General features: G+C 45.3%; 1 protein-coding gene across 3 annotated transcripts in view; it reads left to right on the plus strand.

Moving 5' to 3' along the window:
- CDH23 (cadherin related 23) overlaps positions 1 to 20695 on the plus strand; it is a 914269-nt gene that overhangs the window by 721062 nt on the left and 172512 nt on the right. For all 3 annotated transcript variants that reach the window (XM_083146306.1, XM_083146304.1, XM_083146305.1), the window contains exon 36: positions 64 to 291. In XM_083146306.1, the coding sequence (XP_083002432.1) occupies positions 64 to 291 (228 nt within the window). The remainder of the gene's footprint in view (positions 1 to 63; positions 292 to 20695) is intronic.

Consider the following 20695-nt stretch of genomic DNA (forward strand, 5'->3'; position numbering starts at 1 on the left):
TTTTTTTTTCACTAACTATAAAATAGCTGCTAAATCCAACTTTTTTTCCCCCACTATACACAGAATGTCGGAGGAGGGACATCGGTTATAAGAGTCACAGCAAGAGACAAGGACAAAGGACTGAACAGCGTCCTCTCTTACTACATCACACAAGGCAATGATGACCTCATTTTCCGCATGGATAGACTCACTGGTGAAATTGCAACTCGCCCATCTCCTCCTGATCGTGAAAAGCAGAGTTTCTATCGGCTTATGGTTGTAGTGGAAGATGAAGGAACCCCAGCGCTCTCAGTAAGTACCTACATATAAGTAATATCTTGCCCTAAAGCCTATAAACTATTTTTTTTATCTTTATTTCATAAAATACTATTGATCATTATTTACAATGAACAGTGATTTTTGCTTTCTTCGGTATTCTCCAACCATGAATTTACTGGGAACCGTTTTTAGTTTTGTTTGCTTTTTCACTTTGAAAGTTCCTTGTAACACACTTTCCTACTGTCCAGCAACTTCAGCCAGGTCTCCTGGACTCTTGGGCGAGTAGACCAACTCATAGTGAACTGGTGCTCTGGGTGCTTGATTACACAATTGGCAGTAAATTGTGTCATTACACTCAGCCCATTGCAGCTTGATGCAGTGAGTTGCCACACTCTCCCCTCCTCTTTCACCTGAATGTCTCACTTGGTCTTCCACTCCTGGGTTCTCCTGTGCTGAAGGCATGTGCCAAGTATTTTGTTAATGTTGTATATGTGAATGGGATATTTTCACAATTTTTAGGAAATGATAAGTCTGACTTTGAACACTGATCCTTATTTTCTACTTTGTAATGTGATAGATAGCAACAAGAAATCCCAAATTCACCATTAATGTTCCAATCTAGGCCTTTTCATCTGAGCAGGTTGGCCATACAGCTTATTGCGGTTATTGGCTACAGATTTGAGGTGCTAAGTGCATTACCGGGTCCCGATGTACTGTGCCGTACTTGGCTAATAACCCTGAACATACACTATATGGAGCTTACTGACTGACCTGACTTCTCCCAATCTCCAGATCTGAGTTAGATTAGAAATGAGTAAATGAAGCACAATACAGTTGTCAATTATTTTATTTAACAGTAACAACATTGGCTAGCAAACTGGCAAACTGTGGGGATTTTTAATTATATTTTTGCAAACCTGTTGAAAATGTAGTGTGTGCAACCGGTGTCACCAAACCGCCTCTGCCCCGTAGCATTGAGTTATAATATGTTTACTGTCATACAGGACAAAATAAAATAAAATAAATGAATATTAAAAGGCATCAATTTAAATAAATGGTCTCTTAAATTACTATTTTGCAATGGCAAACTGAATCGGTTATAAAGTCATCTTTAAGTGGGATTCATTCAGTGGGGGTATGAAATCAGGATTAATGCTAAATAATGTTATATTTGAAATATCAGATGCTAGTAACAATCTCACAGTTGATGAGTTTGCAAAATAACATTAATGCTAATAAAATATTAAGTAAGAATAAGAAAAGCCGTATAGCGCTGCCGTTTGCCATTTTAGCTTTTTTTTTTTGTATTTGTAACTTCAAAATCTAAAGGTATTTATTGCCTCTCTTATGGTGGCATATGGCTCCATGCCATATTCAAAACCTGTGTGCAGCCCTACCACATGCCATGTCATACAACAACTCAATGTCAATAGTCAATGTAGACCCAACATGATTATGTAGAATACAACACCTACATTTACTTAGCTTTAACTAGGCAAACTGGCATCTGTCAATGAATGAACAATAGTTCAGCAAAAAGAATAGAGATTCAGAATTTGTTTCTCATTATTGCCTCAAACAGGTTACAGACTGGGTGATAGATCAGCTGTTTCTAGTGATCAACCAATACTGTATATAGCAAGCTTGGTCGGCAGTCATTCACAGACTTAGGGGTATGCAGTCCCGGATCACGGCTGTCGATCCCTCCAGTCATCCATGATCCAGGCACCTGTTTACGTTTTGCCTGACAGCAAATCAACGTAAAGTGGGCATGTCCTTGTAAACTGCCGTAGATTGTCGATCTGCGACCGGGATCATGACAATCCACGGCCGTTATCGGCAGAACGGACCCGACAGCTTCTAAAGTCTGGCTCGTTCTGCCGTGATCCCGCTTCAATGCTGTCGGTAAAGACAGCATTGAATAGGGACCCGCCGCTATTTCCCCCATCGGGAATAGCGGCAGAACATTGCATACCCCCTCATTGTGTTGGCCCTGCAGCACAGCTAAGGGCCAAGAGATATACGCGCATCTGGTGTGTGTACTATACTTGGTGCAGGGGAATGAAGTCAAAGCTGGGTGAGCAAATTGAAATGCCTGCCCAGCTGTGACGTCAGTACAAAACATTGAGTGGCTGATTGGTGAATGTGTTGGCTGTCAAGTTACCCAGGTGTGTGCCCAGCTTTAGTACAGAGACTCACGGTTTCATATCAGTTATATCATTACGTTGGTGGATAAGATTTACATATGATGATGTGCTGACGCCTGTGTGAAACAGGCTGGCTTGGAGTAATACTGTGTCTTTTCTCAGTTTCATCTCTCTGTCTGTCCATGTGTAAAAGCTGTGTTTCATTATAAAACCACACAACTGTTCCATTTTACGAATCAGTTTATTTAGTAATGATAGTCCCTTTTTTCTTCTGTGTTTCTGATGGAAAGCTGTTAATTGTCCTTCTCTCCCAGGAGCATTGGTTCTTTCCCAGGAAACTGCTGGAAGAGAACCAATGTTACTTGCAGTCGCTCTACTTTCTCATTGTATCTCTGTCACATAGCCTGATATGGAGAATGCAAAGTGGGATCAATTTAATAAACCATGAAATAAATAGTTGTTTGCAGCTTGTATTAAAAATAGAATGCTATTTCCAGATAACGACATACATACCTTGTGATCCATGTGATTCATTGTCTATAATACTAGGAAGTAGTACTGCGTATTACTCCATGTGGTGATGCAACACCAAATTGGGGGTAAATGATAGACTCCTAGTGTATACAGGGCCAGATGTACCAAGCTTCAAAAAGTGATAAAATGGAGAATGATAAACAACCAGTCAATCAGCTCCTACCTGTCATTTTCAAACCCAGCCTGTAACATTGCAGTTAGGAGCTGATTGGCTGGTTGTTACATCAGCTTGATATATCTGGCCCATAGTGACTGTGCATTATGTCATAAATCTGAATTCCTAGGCCATACCTTCCAACTTTAGTGTCCACAGATTCGAGACCTGCTGTGGCAGAGGCATGCCGACCTGAAAAGTGGCAAAGCTGTGCACAGGTGAAGGGGTGTGGCCTAGCATTGCAATCCAGTTTTCATTATTTTTGGGGGCATGGTCAGCTCTCCCTTGAGCAATTGAGCTGACCCCATGGCTCCCCTCCCTGCCCTGTTAGATGCTTTGCAAATTAGCAGTGATTAGCGGCTCCCCCTACTGTCCCCCGCCCGCAAGACACTGTGACCCATGGGTGGACAGCACCACAGTGTCCAATATGCAGGACTGTCCCGCTGTAATCGGACCAGTTGGGATGTATGTCCTAGGGACACTCTGCTACTGAGCAGGCATAGGTATATCCCACACAATATTAAACTTTCATGAATATAAAGTAATTGCTGTATTGGCAATACCAAAGAGCACACATTACCAAAAACACATATTTATAACCCCAGATATCACTTTTGTAACAGAAGACAGCTGTTCTGGCTGATAACATAAAGGAGTAATTCTCCTTTAACATATTTTGGCCCTTCTAATGGACATGTTTACAAGCTTTAGAACTGCAGTTATCCTGTGCTCCACCTTGCAGATGGTTATGTGGTTGTGGGCATGATGGATGGGTGTTCCCTTCTCTGGTGTAATGTTGTGTGATCTGAATTAGGCTGTGAATGGAGCCCCTTTCCTCCACCATGTGTCCTCACAATGAATCATTCTGATTGTTCCTTTTCTACAGGATAATCAGACCTATTGTTTGTTTTCTTTAGTGTGAAACCCACATAGGAAACCTGAACAGGCCAACTCATAATTTTTTATTTTAGATTCCAGGTGTTTCCTCTGCAACGTTTTGCAAAATCATATAATAGTTACTGTATATATAATATTGATAATATAGAATAAGAAAAAAGTGTTGAAAAAACAGTGTGATGTTCTAGAATATGGAGCACAAATCCTAAAGAAAGGTCGGTTTAGCAAGCTAAAAAAAATAAAAACATTTCCAGTATTTTATCTAAAAATATTGTTTCGCTATATTGGAATGAGAAGAGTGGTGAGCGCAACGGGGACATGGCACAGTGCTGGGATCGGCATGTTCATATGCATCTTCCAATGCCAGTGGGAGGGAGCGGCGGGGGAGCAAAGGCCATACTGCATTCTGCAGCATGGCCCTTGGTAACAATGTGCACCCTCGTCTATACATGCAGAACGACGGAGGGCATCATTAACGAGTGCATCCGTGACTATATTCAACATACACTTGACCAAAGAAATTACCAATATCGTTTAAATGATTGCTTAGTGTTATGGGCTTGAGAAGAGGTGCGGTTGTAGATGGTAGTTAAGTAGAAGAGTGCTGTAATTGAAATGCGAGAATAGAGGGTGAGAACAGGGGGATGAGGGCCCTGATCCAAGGGGCTTACAATCCAGAGGGATGGGGAGGGGGACAAGTGACATGAGGTACAGTCAAGGTGGCCTGAAGGCAGGAAGTGAGCAGGGCAGGGATGAGACCAAGACATGAAGTGGACTTGGTACTAGGTTATGCGGAAAGGTACAATTTGATGAACAGATGTTTTCATTGGTGGTTTGAAGCTTTGCAAGGTTGGGGAGAGTCTGTTAAAGTGATGGAGCTTGTTTGAGTGAAAGGGGGTGGCATAGGTAAAATTTTGGATACACACAAATGGGATGCAGTGACCATGGTAGAGGAAAGGCAATGGTTACTGGCCGATCGGAGAGAGCAGGAGGGAGTATGTAGGGAAATTAAGTTTGAGATGTAGGGAGATGTATATAAAGATCAGAAAATAGAGGCATGTCTTAAGTGTCTGCTGCATATTTACTGAGTTTTTTAGTCATCTCTATGGGAAAAGCCCAGAAATAAGTTACTGAAAGTCACATTAGTGGCGGGGATAAACCACAACCAACAAAAGGAAACACCCATGAAGAAGGGTCTACTGTGAATGGGTAGATGTAAAAAACATAAGTCAAGTCATTTAGACCCATCCGCCTACAGCAGCTCTACTATTGCTGGTGATTATTACCCCACCTATTCTTTTGGGGCCGCAGGGGACTACCCCAAAAATGGAGAGTCTCCCGCAGCTTCTATGAGGATTAGGTAAATAACCATCACTCTGCTGTCACTGTAGAAAACCAAGAATAGATCATGCTCTTTCCACAATTCTTCACGCCGCCAACTTCTCCAACAATTATGTGTATGTTATAGCATGGCACATGCACAATGATCAAAGAAAGTAAACAGCTACTTTGAGAACCTTTACCAAGAAGAAAAAAATATATATATACAATCTATACACATAAGCGATATGCTTCAAAAAGCAGTATTCTAAAAATAGTTTATTATTTGCATGAGTCATACAGCAAATATAAATGGAATAAAATAAAGACAGAACAAAACTTTACATAGTGCTAGTTTAATATTTTTTTAAACCTGCTCTCCTAATTATTATCACAATATTATTGTTATACTATACTTATAATAAGAACATAAACTTAGGGTTGACACACAAACAAAAAATGTAATGTTAACCCAAACTACTGTATATTTAAAATACATTTTACGTAAATTACGCAAATTTGTAGAATCCGCATGAATTAATCAATGTAGACCTGTTTATCTCCTGATTAACTGTGAAGATGTATAACATATTCCATCTGGTGATGATGGCCAATTCTAGTTCCCAGCTTTCTCTATCCTTCTCCCTAAGAAGGTTATTTAGACCTGATCACTGCTTTGCCAATTTGCAAAGGCCTGAGTTTAAATAGTTGCTGCCCAGACAAGTGGAAATCCACCCTGTGCAAGTCAGCTCTTTATAATCCCCTAAATCAGGCATGTCCAAACTATGGCCCTCCAGATGTGGGTGAAACTACAAGTCCCATCATGCCTTGCCTCAGTTTTCCTATTAGGGAATGCTAAAACTATGGCAAGGCATGCTGGGATGTGTAGTTTCAGAACAGCTGGAGGGCCACAGTTTGGACATGCCTGCCCTAAGTATTCATCATCTTTGCTGTCCTTGATCTCACCCAGGCAACTCTTTCCATCATATTCCACATAGAAACAGCAACCACCATTAACTACATCCTCTGAAGTTACTACGATCTTTCAGCAGCATAAATATATTAAAATGGTAGTGGTTATGGGAAATTTTATTTTCATGTGTTCTGTCCTATATTTCATGGAATGCCCCTGTTCCAGAAGATATGAGGAAGCAGACCATATTCTAGTATTTGGTTATTATAGTCTACCATATTCTGTATAATGTTTAAGCAATTCCACCATGGGTGGAAAAATTATGTATTTGGCCACAGTGGTACATGTTTTTTGGAAACGGCAAAATTCTTATTGAGAATGTGATAGCGACCATAATATCATAATAACCAAGGCAGGTGTGGGACTGAGTGTACTCCCACCATAAAGCACCCACCATAAAGCACCATGTTTTTATGAATTGTTTTTATAAATTGTTTCCAGTGGCGGTTCCAAATGAAGAAGGGGCTGCAGCATAGTTCAAAATTCAAATAGGTGAGCCACACCAACTGCCATTCAAAACTAACTCACTGGCAGCTGGCACGGCTCCCCTTTTAATTTTGAACTGAGCTGGAGCTACCACTGGTACAGCCCCATCTATTTTAGGGTTATGGTCTTTTAGATTTACAGTGTCTAGGTCTACAATCAAATAGGCGACCTTTGACCGTGTTGACCAATAGTTATCGACCTTTTAATTGTCTTGGTAGACACTGTAGATCTAATGCCTGGATACCCACAATCCTTCAATACCAGTTTCTGTTTTGGGGCATTAGTGCCATAGCAAAACATCCATAAATACTTTAATGACAGAAATGTTTTACAATAGATGTGCTTTTAAAAATACATGCAACGCATACATTGCAGCAAACAAGGTTGAGTAACATACGTAAGATTATAACTAAGGATATTCTACAAATATTCTCAGAAATTCAGTAATTAATTACTGGATACTATTTCTAGACTGTAAGCTCTCCGGGACCCATACCATCTTGGTTCTGATCCTGCACCATCCTTTTTTACCTTTGCACACCCAGTCACAGTCTGCAACACTGAGTCTCCCCCAATTCTTAATCCTAACAGAGTTATACTGCGTATCACAGGGAATAATAATGCAAATTGTCCAACCCCACCACAGTGATCACAACTCTTCTCCGGGAACTATCCTGGTGGGAAAATGAAAAAGTTGCAAATATGCATATAATATAGGAGGGGTCAAGCCCTGATAATGATAATCCAGTTGGGTGAAGAATGCAGAACTCAAGGTCTAACACAACAAAATGCAAATTCTGGAGCAGCATTGATCTGAAACTGGGTGGGGGATCTAAGTTTTGCTTATTGAAGCAAAGGGGCTTATGACTTGATTGATGAAAATACAGGTATACTGTAGGGAAGAGATACAGGTTGAGTATCCCTTTTCCGATTTGCTCGGGACCACCAGCATTTTGGATAAGTGATTTTTTCGGATTTTGGAATATATTTTTTTTCCATACTTACCTGGTCCCCTGGTGATGCCCCGATGGTCCCCTGACGTCCACGGTGTCCCCCAGCATCCACCGCGGCCTCCGGTATCTTCGTCAGCGGCATCTCCGGGCCCAGGGGTGTATTGGGTGAGTGCACGGGTGCACCAGTTACCTCATTGGTGCGCCAGCACACTCACGCAATGCACCCCTGGGACCGGAGATGCCGCTGAAGATGATCCCGGAGGCCGCTGTGGACATCGGGGAATGAGGTAAGTATAAAAAAAAGTGAAGGGGGAAAAAAACACAAAAAAAACGAAATATTCTGAACACCACGGTTTTCGGAATATTTCGGTTTTTGGAATACACTGATAAGGGAGACCCGACCTGTGCTAAGATAGCAAGGACCATGCTGTGTTTTGCTAAATGAGAGTAAGTCCTGTCTCATTTTGTCAAATCAGTTTCTATAATGCCATGCCTAGCCCCCCTTCGTTGCCGCCGACACTGCTGGTCCCTGCCGCTGATGCCTGCTGGTCTCTGCTGCCAAAGCATGCTGGTCCCCACTGGTCCCCATCGTGGTTGTGCATGCGCTGGCCCCCAGCCTCTATGGGCTGTTTCAGCAGCAGTCCATAGAAGCATATTCAAGATACCAGGTCCAGCGCATGAGCAATATTGTCCTCGGTACTGTGTATGCACAGAAGCCATTTTTATGGGCTAACGCTGCAGCAGCCCATAGAGGCATCCCAGAGAGGGGAACGCCTCCCGATGGGACTGCCTTGGGTGACTGGCAGGTCGGACTTCCAATAAGAAGCCACTGCCAATCACAGTGAAGTCAGTGCAGTCTCACAGACTGCAACTGGCTTCACACTGTGGCGGATTTTACCTGGGGGGCTGCAGCGCATAGGTAAAAAATTATCCTCGGGGATTGATCCTATTTCTTATGGCTATTGTTGCACCATACTACCCCACCTTGTTGGAGTGGATTGTACTGTATGGGGACAGAGCTACTGTAGTCACCTGATGTGTTTATGGAAATCTAGTTTGTGTGTATGAGCCTTACAGTTTCAGGAACCCTCAGTTGTCATTCTTTCTTTTTTTTCCTTTAACATAATGTCTGTTATTGGTTTTATTGTGTTCAGTTCTATTTATATAGCAATGGCCATTCCATTCTCATGTAATAAAGTGGGATGTTAGTCTCTTTAATCTGTGTATTTTGGAGTTTTTGTTACAGGGGCATATTAGCCATATTGCTCATTAAAAATGTACCCGCGGGATGGACTGTCTCCCACTTTTTTTTTCTGTGCAATATAGCGTCCGGCTATGCAGATAAATACTGTGTGCGAGTCAGTCAGCCACAGGGCTAAAGTGCCAGGCTGACTGATGAACCTGGAGGCAATCAGAGCTGAGGGTGATGGAAACCATTTTTTTAGTTAGGCAGCCGGGGAAGAGGTGGGGATAGAGGTGAGAGCCAGGGCTGATTGATGAGGCAGACGTCAGGTGTAACTAAGAGGGGTTGAGAAACCTGCTAGTGAATGCTATTGTTATAGGTGTCAGACTGCCTGTAGAGTACAGTATGCTGAAAACTATTTACTACGTCAGGTAGGCATGAATCTCCAATTCTTGTTTCTTTTCCGCCACTTAACCAGTTTAAAATGCCCTTTGTGCTGCGTCAGGGAGAACTGTAGTAAGGGCCATCTTAACAGCATTGTGGGCACTAGGTTAACAATGCACTGGGGCCAGTGGCACTGATTTGTGATCTTTCTGGTGGGTGCTCGGGCCTGTTGGGGCGGCTTTGCTCCCTCTCGTCTCGCCCTGCCCCCCCCCAGGCACACTGCTGTGCGGTGTCTCGGAGCATCCTGAGGCTCATGTTGTGGGTCTCCCGGCCATGGTCTGACCCGCCCTCCGCGGGCACACTGCTAATCAGTGTGTTGGATCGGCCGGGAGCTCACCTTCCAGGTTTCCCGGCCAGTCTGTGTGATGCACATCGGCGATTGCAGGCTGGACCGGCTGTGGGTGCTAGTCATTCTCCGTGGGTGCTCGGGCCCCAGGAAGACCCACGGAATTGGCGCCTATGACTGGGGCCCGTATTTCATAAAAAAAAAAAAAATCATAACTTCCTATGGTGTCTCTCCACCTGCTATCAGTTATCCAGCAATTAGCATTAGCTTACAGCCATTTACTGTTTGGCAGCAGACTGGTAGAGAATGTTTCACAACCAAAGCAGCTGCGCAGCTATCTCTACAAGCCTCACAAGAACCTCCGGAGACACCAGCAAACCCCTGCTTTAAGGCCCCTAGAACTGTGGGGCCACAGCCAGTGTTCCCTCTAAGCTGTGCGCACGTGCGCGCGCACACAACTCGAGGAGCTTGCGCACAGACATTACAACAGAGCGCACAAAGCAGCAGTGGTCCCTTTTTGCAGTTGTGGACTCAATTAATGTGTGTTTTACCCATTAACTACATTGTGTGCTGTGTTTTGAATGTTTAAATGTTTAAAATCATTTTGAAGTAAAGTTAACACAAATGCTGAACGTCATTTTCCAGTTATATATAAGTGACGCACAAAATTTTTAATTTCCTTCCAAAGTTGCACAGCCAAAATCTTTTGCCGCACACAGCCTTTGTAAAATTAGAGGGAACATTGGCCACAGCGCAGCTGCCCAATAAGCCCATGCGTTAAGATGGCCCTGGCTGTAGCTGACTCGTGTAGTACTGCCTGAAACGGGTCTGGGACGGATATTAGACAGCACTTACATCGACAGCCATTACATCGACACCATTAGTTCGACAGCTCAATAGGTCGACATGGTTTTAGGTCGACATACCATTAGGTCGACATGTCATTAGGTCGACAGCTCATTAGGTCGACAGCTCATTAGGTCGACAGCTCATTAGGTCGACATGTTTTTAGGTCGACACTACCATTAGGTCGACAGTGTCTATGTCGACAGTCAAAAGGTCACATGGGTTTTTTCACAGTTTTTTGGCCGAAATGTCGATACAGTCGACATGGACACAGTTTGAAGTGTACCACAGCCCCTCGCATCGCTCGCTTCGCTCACAATGCTTCGGGCACGGTGCCTCACTGCGCTCGGCACACTATTTTATTCTCCCACCACGCCCTAGTGGATAGTAGGGCATGAAATACCGCCTGTCGGCACATGTCGGCTCAAAAAACAGTGAAAAAACCCATGTCGACCTTTTGACTGTCGACATAGACACTGTCGACCTAATGGTAGTGTCGACCTAAAAACATGTCGACCTAATGAGCTGTCGACCTAATGAGCTGTCGACCTAATGAGCTGTCGACCTAATGACATGTCGACCTAATGGTATGTCGACCTAAAACCATGTCGACCTATTGAGCTGTCGAACTAATGGTGTCGATGTAAGTGCTGTCTAACAATAGTCCGGATACCGCCTGAAACGATCTCACTGTCTCTGAGCAGCAGTGTGGAAATACACAAAATTCTCTAAAGCCATATATCAGCTCTGCTTTCCCACCCAAGGCAAACATTTCTCTTTTACTTCTTTGCAGTCCAGTTCTAATGACAAACCACCATTTTGCATTGTACAGTAGGCCCCATTGCCTTGTAATGTTAAATATACATGCATCTAGTACCATGTATACCTCATTCACCACACATTTCTCTAATCATTAGGAGGTTTATCTATGTTATGTACTAACATTGTAGCAAGGGGAGAATACTGCAGATACAGTGGGCGGGATTCTCTAATAACCCCGGCCGCACATCGCCGGCATTCACATTGTTAATAATCGCATATGCAGTAACATATCCAATTATTAATGCAAAGGCGATGGCCGGCGGGCCCCCTTCCCTCCCTGGACTCTTACCTGACTCCACTGCCTCCTCCCTGCACCCGAAAGAGGTGCAGGGAGGAGATCACTGGTCCGGGCAGCACAGCAGGAGGCTGCCTGGACACAGGGGAGGAGGGGATTGGCGGGGGATGCGAAGGGAAGCCCATCGGCTTCTATGGGGTTACGCCATCTAGAACTGGCGTAACCCCCCGCAGCAAAGCCCCGGCGGTGGGGTTTTGCTGCATATGAAAATGTGGTAAGACCCCCGAAAACAGGGTTTTTACTGAATTTTTTGTAAGTGCAGTGTGTAAGTGTGCAGAATCTATTAAGTGGAGAGAAAAGATCAGGGACATGCCAGTGTGACAAAATGGGCACATTATGGCCGAAACATTTCACCCCAGCCGCAGTCACAACTCTTTTCTCCAAATGCATAAGGAAAGTTTCAATCTTTTCTACTAGAATGCTACAGGGGGGGTAATTTTAAATTCCCAATTTGTCTCTGGTCCTTTATACAGTATCTTATGGGCGCTGTAGAGCTAGTACTAAAGCTACTAACATCAAACTTAAAAGGTGCCCCTGGGTCATAACAAATGTAAATGAATGGCATTTTTACTTGAAACCTGCGGACGTTTACCAGCACAATTGAACACAAGAAAGTCATTCCAGCACTTTAATCAGCAGTCCGAAAGCTGCCCATACACGGAGCGATGAACTCTGTACTTTGGCCAGAAAAAGGGCCAAAGCACAGAGTTCACACGCAAAGGCAAAGTCCTTCTCAAATGGAAAAAAAACATGTGCACTGCAGGTGGGGCAGATGTAACTTGTGCAGAGAGAATTAGATTTGTGTGTTGAGATCTATGTTGCAGTATAAAAATAAAGCAGTCAGAATTTTCCCTGCACAGACACAAACTAAGCCACCAAAATCTAAATCTCTCTGCACATGTTACATCTGCCCCCCCCCCCCCCCTGCAGTGCACATGGTTTTGTCCATTTGAGAAGGAATTTTTATTTGCGAGTGAACCAGAATAAGGACCTTTATGTACTAGATTGCATCTAGTACAAAAAGCATACAGTGTGCTATAACAGCGTGCTTTTTGTGCAAGATATGATACAAAAAGTATGGGCTGCACATACAGTACGTTTTGTACTTTGTGATGTGATGTGCACATCACACCCAAAAAACGCACCGTGCATGGTTACTCTTCCTTAAGATAAAATAATTACTCTTTTCCATGACTCGTCTTCTCTTCTCTTTTTTTCCATTCATTTAAAGTCCAATAGATGACTAAAATATTCTTCAAACCTACATGATGCCCAAACAGTCCAACCCACAGGCTTTTTTATCCTAAAAACATTGTTACAGGGTTGTCCTTGGGTTGTATTGCTGTCTACATTGAAAGACAAAAGCAAGCTTGTTAATTTAAAATTACATTTTTTTCCAGAAATATATGTCTAGTTCTGTAGAGGCAACTGACAAATAGCCAAGATGACATGTTGGGGAGCCAGATTCCCCTTGCAGGGTAAAAGTTGGACAGTGACAGAAACAGTGGCCACAATGGGCAGCATTCAATGAGAATATTCTCTGTGCATGGCGAGAGTTTTTTTTTCTCTCGCCATGCACTCGCCGTGTTTTTGCGGAGATTCTTCATGTTTGGAGATTCTCCGCCACGGGACTTTAGAGAGTATTCGGTACTTGTTTCCTAGCACGGCCACAACGATCATAATCGCGGTCATCGGGGGTAAAATCGCGGACATCGCATGCGCAAAAAAATCGGGTGCGATGGGCCAGACGCGATGCCCGCGATTTCCCCATAGAGAACAATGTTAAATGCCTCAATTTACCCGCGATGACCACGATTTCCCATAGGAAACAATGTGAAATGGCTCAATTTACCCAAATTATCATAGGAACAATGGTAAATGGGCCAAAAACACCCCTGAACATTGAAATGTCCCCCCAAAAGTAGTTTACGCCACCACGTGATCAACGTGAACCCGAAGCGTGGCGAGCGCTGCGAGCCCGCGAGGGGCGGCGGTACGCGTCCTCCGACCTTTTCATACCCCTACTATCCACTAGGGCATGGAGTGAGAATAGAATAGTGTGGCGAGCGCAGCGAGCCAGCGAGCCCGAAGCGGGGCTCGCTGCGCTCGCCACGCTTCGGGCTCACTGGCTCGCTGCGCTCGCCACACTATTCTATTCTCACTCCATGCCCTAGTGGATAGTAGGGGTATGAAAAGGTCGGAGGACGCGTACCGCCGCCCCTCGCGGACTCGCTGCGCTCGCCACGCTTCGGGTTCACGTTCATCGCGGGGTGGCGTGAACTACTTTTGGGGAGACATTTCACTGGTCAGGGGGGTTTTTTGGGCTTTCTGGCCCATTTACCATTCTTCCCTATGATGATTTGGGTAAATTGACCCATTTAACATTATTTCCTATGGGAAATCGGGGTCATCGCGGGTAAATTGAGGCATTTAACATTGTTCCCTATGGGGAAATCGCGGCCATCGCGGGTGGACCATTTAAGCATTTTTAGGCGCACGCGACGCGACCGACCCGATTTTTCACTGTTTTCAATGCATTTCAATGGAAAAATCGGGGGCATCGCGTCGGTCGCGTCGCAGGCCACTATAATTACCCCCGATGGCCAAGATTTGTGGCCGTGCAAGGAAACAAGTACCGAGTATTCAATGTGACTGAGACTCGCCGCCCCTCGCAGCGAGTCTCAGCCAATCCAGCATCATGAGGTGACTGCCGCAGGGAGCCTGAGGACGGTGGCAGGCAGGGAGATGGAAGTCTCCCTGCCTGCCCCAGAATGTATGTGGGGGGGAGGTGGGCTCCCCGAGAGCCAGGCAGCACAGGCTGCCCCCCCAGGAGAGCCAACAGGGGACCGGGTATTCACTGCACCCGATCGTGCATATATAATGATCGGGTGCAGTGAATATATGAATATCTAATACCCTGCTGGCTGTTATGTGTTTAAAAAAAAAAAATTAATATATATTCATGTGCTATAAGCACATGAATAAAAATAGCATGCCCTTTCACAGAATAAAATTCCTGATTTTTTTTACACCAAAATTAAAACAAAAAACTTTTAAAAGTTCACATTCCACTTCTCCATGAAAAGATGGAGAATTGCTACATGGAGAGACACGGCGAAAATCACTTAGAAAGACGGCGAGAAGTGCACGTTGAATAAGGTTGTTCGCTTTTTGAGACCAAAATTCTCCGTCCAACGCGAGAAAAGCACAAACTCGCCATAAAACACAGCGAATTTTTCTCATTGAATACTGCCCATTATCGGTTCATGCTGGGCGCATTGTTTTCCTGTTGTCAGGATTTAGATGACTGAGGTCTTGGAAGTATGAATCTGTGCCATGTCCTTTTTTTCCTCTTAAACGTAGGACCAAGGTCTCGATCTGAGTTACAAGTTGGCTTTTGTTTATATTCAGGATATCCTCAGGATAAATACAGTCCAGTTTGTCTTCTTGCCCAATTAGGCAGTATTTCATCCAATGTCCGTCTGGACATTTATAAAAAAAATGCTGTTTCTTTTGGAGAACAATTTTACATGGATTTACAAAGCGATTTAGGTGCAATTTGTAATTAACTACAATATTTTATAAATTAAGTGTGCTACTGCGCAGTCTCCATCAAAATGTCTCCACTGGGGAGACTTAGTTTCGAAACCAAGATGGCCACCAATATTATAATAATGGGATAATATAATATTATGATGAACAGCCCCAGTCCTAGGGCAGTGGTTCCTATATGGCAGGGGTGGGGCCCTCCAGATGCTGTTAAACTACACATCCCAGAATGCCCTGCAACAGTTTTAGCAAAACTGTACCAGGGCATGCTGGGATGTGTAGTTCAACATCAGCTGAAGGTCCAAAGGTTCCTTATCCCTGCTATATGTAGTTTTTAAGACATTCCAACAGTCCATCCAGGTTTTAGGAATATCCCTGCTTATGCACAGAAGTATAATCAAGATAACTGTGGTAATAAAGTCACTTGCCCCTAGCATGGATAGCTTTAAAACCTGGATTATTTCTGGCACCTGATGGTCCGGCACCTCTTTTAATCCAGATTTATCAGGTGCCGAGGGACATTAGGCTGTAGGAAGGTTTAGAGGGGCAGTAGGAGAGGGGAGCTTTGCTTATGGGAGAGTTGGGCAGTGGAAGGAAAAGAGCTGTGGGGGCATGGACCTGTGGAGTTAATCAGACCCTTTGTGCAGGGGCTACAGAGGTGAGATGAGAGTCACGCTGTGGAGGGGACCAGGTACATCGGGGCAATTACACTTCGAGGGGCGGGGAAACACCGATAATCCAGCCAAATGGATAATCCGGCGCATTAATGGAACTGAGGGTGCTGGATTATCAGTAGTCTACCTGTATACATTTGGCTGCCAGAGCATACTGATTTTTTTTAGAATAACAGGGAGCACATGGCACAATAAAAAAAAACACATGTAGTAAAGTATAAAATTAGTTTATTTCAAGTAAAGACTAACTTTAATCCTTCCTGGCTCATCTATAGGCATGTCCATAAAAGTGAGAAAAGCAAAACACATGTTTTTTTAATGGTAGTAGTCCTTTAGTTCTCTATACCAGAAAAGTACTTGCTATGCACTGACGAAGCCCCAGCGAAACGGTCATCTGATCTCACTACCCAAAGCAGATCTATCCGCAGCACTCGCTCTGCACCAGTATGACTGCTGACCGCATCAGTCGTTTAGCAAACGCCCACACCACATGGAGCACTAGCCACCAGCATCACCCCATTACACAGCCATCACTTCAAATGATTGTACACAATAGCTCTATTCCTTTACTCTGGGCTAAACAAGGTGCCTGTTGGCATGTATACCGCTCATTTCCCATCAATATCTTTTGACATATGGGTTACAGCAGCTATACTTGCCATCTCGCACTGGCTAGTACTAATTATGATGCCTCTTCCAGAAGTGGCTGAAAACAGATACCATGCTTTATTTCACACCCTTGCTATGGAACCTCTTTGACTCTGCACCGGTAACGCACAGAGCAAGCAGTAGTATTATTGTATACTAAAATGTACACTAACCATGGTACTGGTGCACTGGTATCTCCTATGTTTTCCCCTTTCCCAACATTATAAGCCAAATTCTTGTCTAAAAACGTCATGCTTGAAACCAGATTAGGATAGCTCATTTTTGTTTTTGGGTTATTTTTTGGGCAAATTGAGGTGGTAATGAATAGATATTGCCAAGAGCTAATATTAGTCAAGCTGTTGTTACCAATGTCAACAGAACTGCTATTTTCTCCTGCCCGATTTTTGTGTTTTAGGCAAGACTTTAATGGGTACTTGCTACCATGCCTGTGGGTCTATTGGCCAACCACAGGCCTTACACTCAGTAGCCTACTTCTCTAAGGTAGTATTAAGTATATGATGTCCCACTGGGCACTTATCCACTTTACTGGTCTTGGAAGACACGGGTGGGGGGGGGGGGGTACCCTCTAAACCAACCCTTTCCCACACATCTCAGCCACAAACTTTTGTCCCCTTTCCCACAGGGTTACTGCCACATCTCAAGACTAACACTAGATCTTCTCTTGACTTTCAGTACTGACTTGATTCTCACTGCACTATGCCTAGATATGTAGCCAGTATAAGCTATTTTGCAAGAGCCCCCTTGCCAACAGGCTTAGACATCCTGGAGTCACCTGTCTTCCATGCTTCTAGAGCTCTTCTATGCTCCCTTGCCATCATTATACTGACTTTGCAACACTGACGCTAGCCAGCACTACTCTGTTCCCAGCGGGTAACATCTCTACACCCTTTTGTGCCTTGGTTCCCTATTCCAAGGGCTGGCCCTGGTGGTAAGGTCCCTCTTAACAAGGACATGCCATATAATTTGTTTAGTTATTGTTATTTCTGGATGTAGACAATACATAAATATCATTGAAAACATTTACTAAAGGCCAATACACACGGGGCTACTTTGTGTGCTAAACAATCCAGGGTAGGCGACTTGCCAGGAACTTCTGTCGTGTCACACATCGCCATTGCAATGGGGTGTACACACGGAGGTATTTGTGCTTAATTTCCAAGAAATCTGGACAGATCACTTAGAAAATAGGCCAAAATTGCCCCTGGGCTTTAAAACAGTGTTGTGTTTCGGGGGGCTAATGCAATCTTCAAAAAAATAATTTTATATTGATTTTTAACTGTTGGTGAAAGTAACTTTTAGCCCCTATAACATATTGATTTAAAATATACCTGTAGAGTGGTTTAATATTTGGAGAATGCATACACAAACCAATAATATTTAATTGAGAACTTATTTATTCTTAAGAAGCAGACACTGTGAACTGACCAGCAACTAGTTACTGTACATGAATTTTCTGAAGGCTATATTGAAAAAAAAAACCTCTGCATTGTACACAATTACCATGCATAGTTGATGTGCTGCCTGTCACTGAGTAGATGCCAGTATTTCGGGTGTGTAATTCACATACTTGCCTTTTTGTTCAAACCGTTTCCTGTTCTTACTTCTTAGCACATTTAGCCATTATAATTGTGGTGCACCGGGGGTAAGGGAAGGCTCCGCCCCTTACCTTGTGACTTCGGAGCGCTCTAGGTTCGTCGGGTTTCTCGTTCTCCGGGAGGGCAGGAGGTGACACTTCAATGAAAGGGACACTTGCTGCTGGATTAACTCAGGTTTATTGCAGGAGTAAGGTAAACGTCATCCACTGACCCGCCCGGCTAACAATAGTGCAAACGTGAGGGTACAATGGTACACGGCAACAATGGTACAAATAAGTGCTATTGCTGGAAATTACACCGGCATAAAGGGGTACCATACAGTACTTCTTACAAATTAACACAGAATTAAATAACTCTAACCTGGTTGACAGGATTAGCAGCAGTACCGGCCTGGGGACGTGTTCACTCCCACAAGTCCAGGCCTGGGACGCTTCTTACGTTACAAGTACCGGACGGTGTACTATGGGGTAGGCACCCCCGCTTTATTGTGACTAATGGGTAGCCCCACCGTGCCCGTACTGTTAACTCAGAAGTGCGTCACACGTTTCACTCTCCACACTAAACTACTCCGTACATTTATCTAACGGTAAACATTTATCACATAACACCAGCAAACAATGTAACCATGCGTCTACTTGCAGGTACCCTCAGAATAAAGAACCAGTGAGTCACGTCAGTGCGGTAGGCTGTCACCTAAAGGTCACAGTAGAGTTCGAGCAGGCACTGTCTATTATCAGTCCTGGAGAGGTATACCCTTATGGCTAAGGGTGTAGTTCCTTAACACGGCCACAGGGTGGCGCTGTCCCGTCACTAATGAAAGTGGTCACTAACACTGTTAATCCTCAAAAAGGGGAATCCAGATGAATGGGGCTCTTCAGCCAACTGTGGGAGGTTAGATGCAGGGGCCCCTGGATACTGGCCTGACTCTATTAGTGCAGTCCCTTCCTTGTCCCACTGTCGTTCCTTAGGGACACTTGGGGTGGACACAACAGCCTGGGGGCTGGTTAGCAGTGGGGCAGAGGCACGAAGGGGAGGCTGGCTGCTAGGCTGCTCGCTGTGGGGTTAAAGGCACGGGGAGGGAGCTGGCTGCTAGTCAATTAGCTGGCAGTGGGTACCTGAGGACAGGATGCAGGTGCAGGCTCCTGCCCGTCTCGACCGGCGTCTCAGCTCTCCAGGCAGCAGGGGTCTTGTCCTATTCACCGGGGCACACTAGTGGGGGCGCCGCAGACGCAGCGTTGCCCCACTCAGCGGCTCCACCGGCTCTTTCACTGCGGGCTGGGTGACTGCGGCAGCAGTCCCTCTGCTGGGCTCCCCTGTAGGCTGGCGGTGCGCTAGCGGTGGCAGGGCATGGCGCGTCGCCGTTCTCCTCCGCGTCGCTCGCTCTATGACGCGGCCGACGCTGGGACTCGGCGGCTGGTCTCCTGTCACTCTGCCGCTTGCGGGTCCCGGCCGGCTTTTCCTCCGCTCTCCCTCCTCAGCCACGCTGTCCCGGAGCGCTGCTCTTCTCTCCTCCTTCCGGGCAGTCACAGCTTCCTCCCGCTCTCCAGCCCCTGTGGCCTCCTCTTCTCTCCGCCCATCAAACACTTTTGGCGCGAAGCTCTGGGTGCAGGGTTAACCCCCAACGTCCCGGGCGTTAACCCCTGCACTGCAGAGAAGTCTTGGGGCACCACATTCACCCCTGCTTTTTCGGATGCGTGTCCCCGCGCATCATAATACAACAAATATCTGTCCTTGTTCTTAAATGACATTCACAACGGTAATGATAACAGGGCATTCAGTCTACAGCATATATACAATGGATTACAGGCAAAAGAAAAAAATCTAATCCTGGTACCGCCGGGGAAGTGTACCCCGAGTACTCCTTTCGGAGCGCCTTAGCTCGGGGGCCACCTCCTCGGCCGCGCAAGGCGCGATTAATTCAACTGGCGGCCTAGGCTGGGCTTGCTGTGGCATAATGGACCAGCCCACCATCATCAATAGCTCGAGAGGGTCAGTGGGCAGCGGAGGCGAGAGTACCGCTTCACCTTTCGGCTCTTCATCCCCATCATCCTTTGGTGCTTCCTTTAGCTTTTGGTCCGGTCTTAGGCGGAGCCTGCGCTGACTTCTGTGGGCCGATGCTGGAGGGGCACCGTCGAACTTCGAGGTCTGGCCACCAGCCACTATCAACATAGGTTCGGCTGCGTGCGAGTTCAGCCCCCACTTGGGGTTCGTTTCGGTATGTGGCCGCTTCTTCCTCATTGGCTCACTCTGTACTCGAACCGGAGAGCTCTGTTGGCCCCATCTGTACGCTTTCCCATTACTTCTTCCAACCCCATCTTCTGTTTCTTCGGGGTACACGCCACCCCATCGGGGTGGAACTTTTGGGGGGTAGTACTGTGGATGACTTCTGTGGCTCGGGTAATTCCAACGGCGCTCTCTTCTTGCGGCATATTGGGTACCTCTGACTGGAACGCCACCAGGGCCAGTGACGCCGGCTGCCCGGAGGCCCTTTCTTCCCCTGATGATGTCGAATTCCACCGGCTCTCCGGCCCCAAGACTTCGATAGGAATCTGTTGCATTTTTCTTTTCGATAGCTGTGAAGTGGACGAAGATATCCTTTGCTGCGTCAGC

This window comes from Crinia signifera, chromosome 6, assembly GCF_055691185.1.
Source record: "Crinia signifera chromosome 6, ASM5569118v1, whole genome shotgun sequence".
In the NCBI taxonomy this organism is placed as follows: Eukaryota; Metazoa; Chordata; class Amphibia; order Anura; family Myobatrachidae; genus Crinia; species Crinia signifera.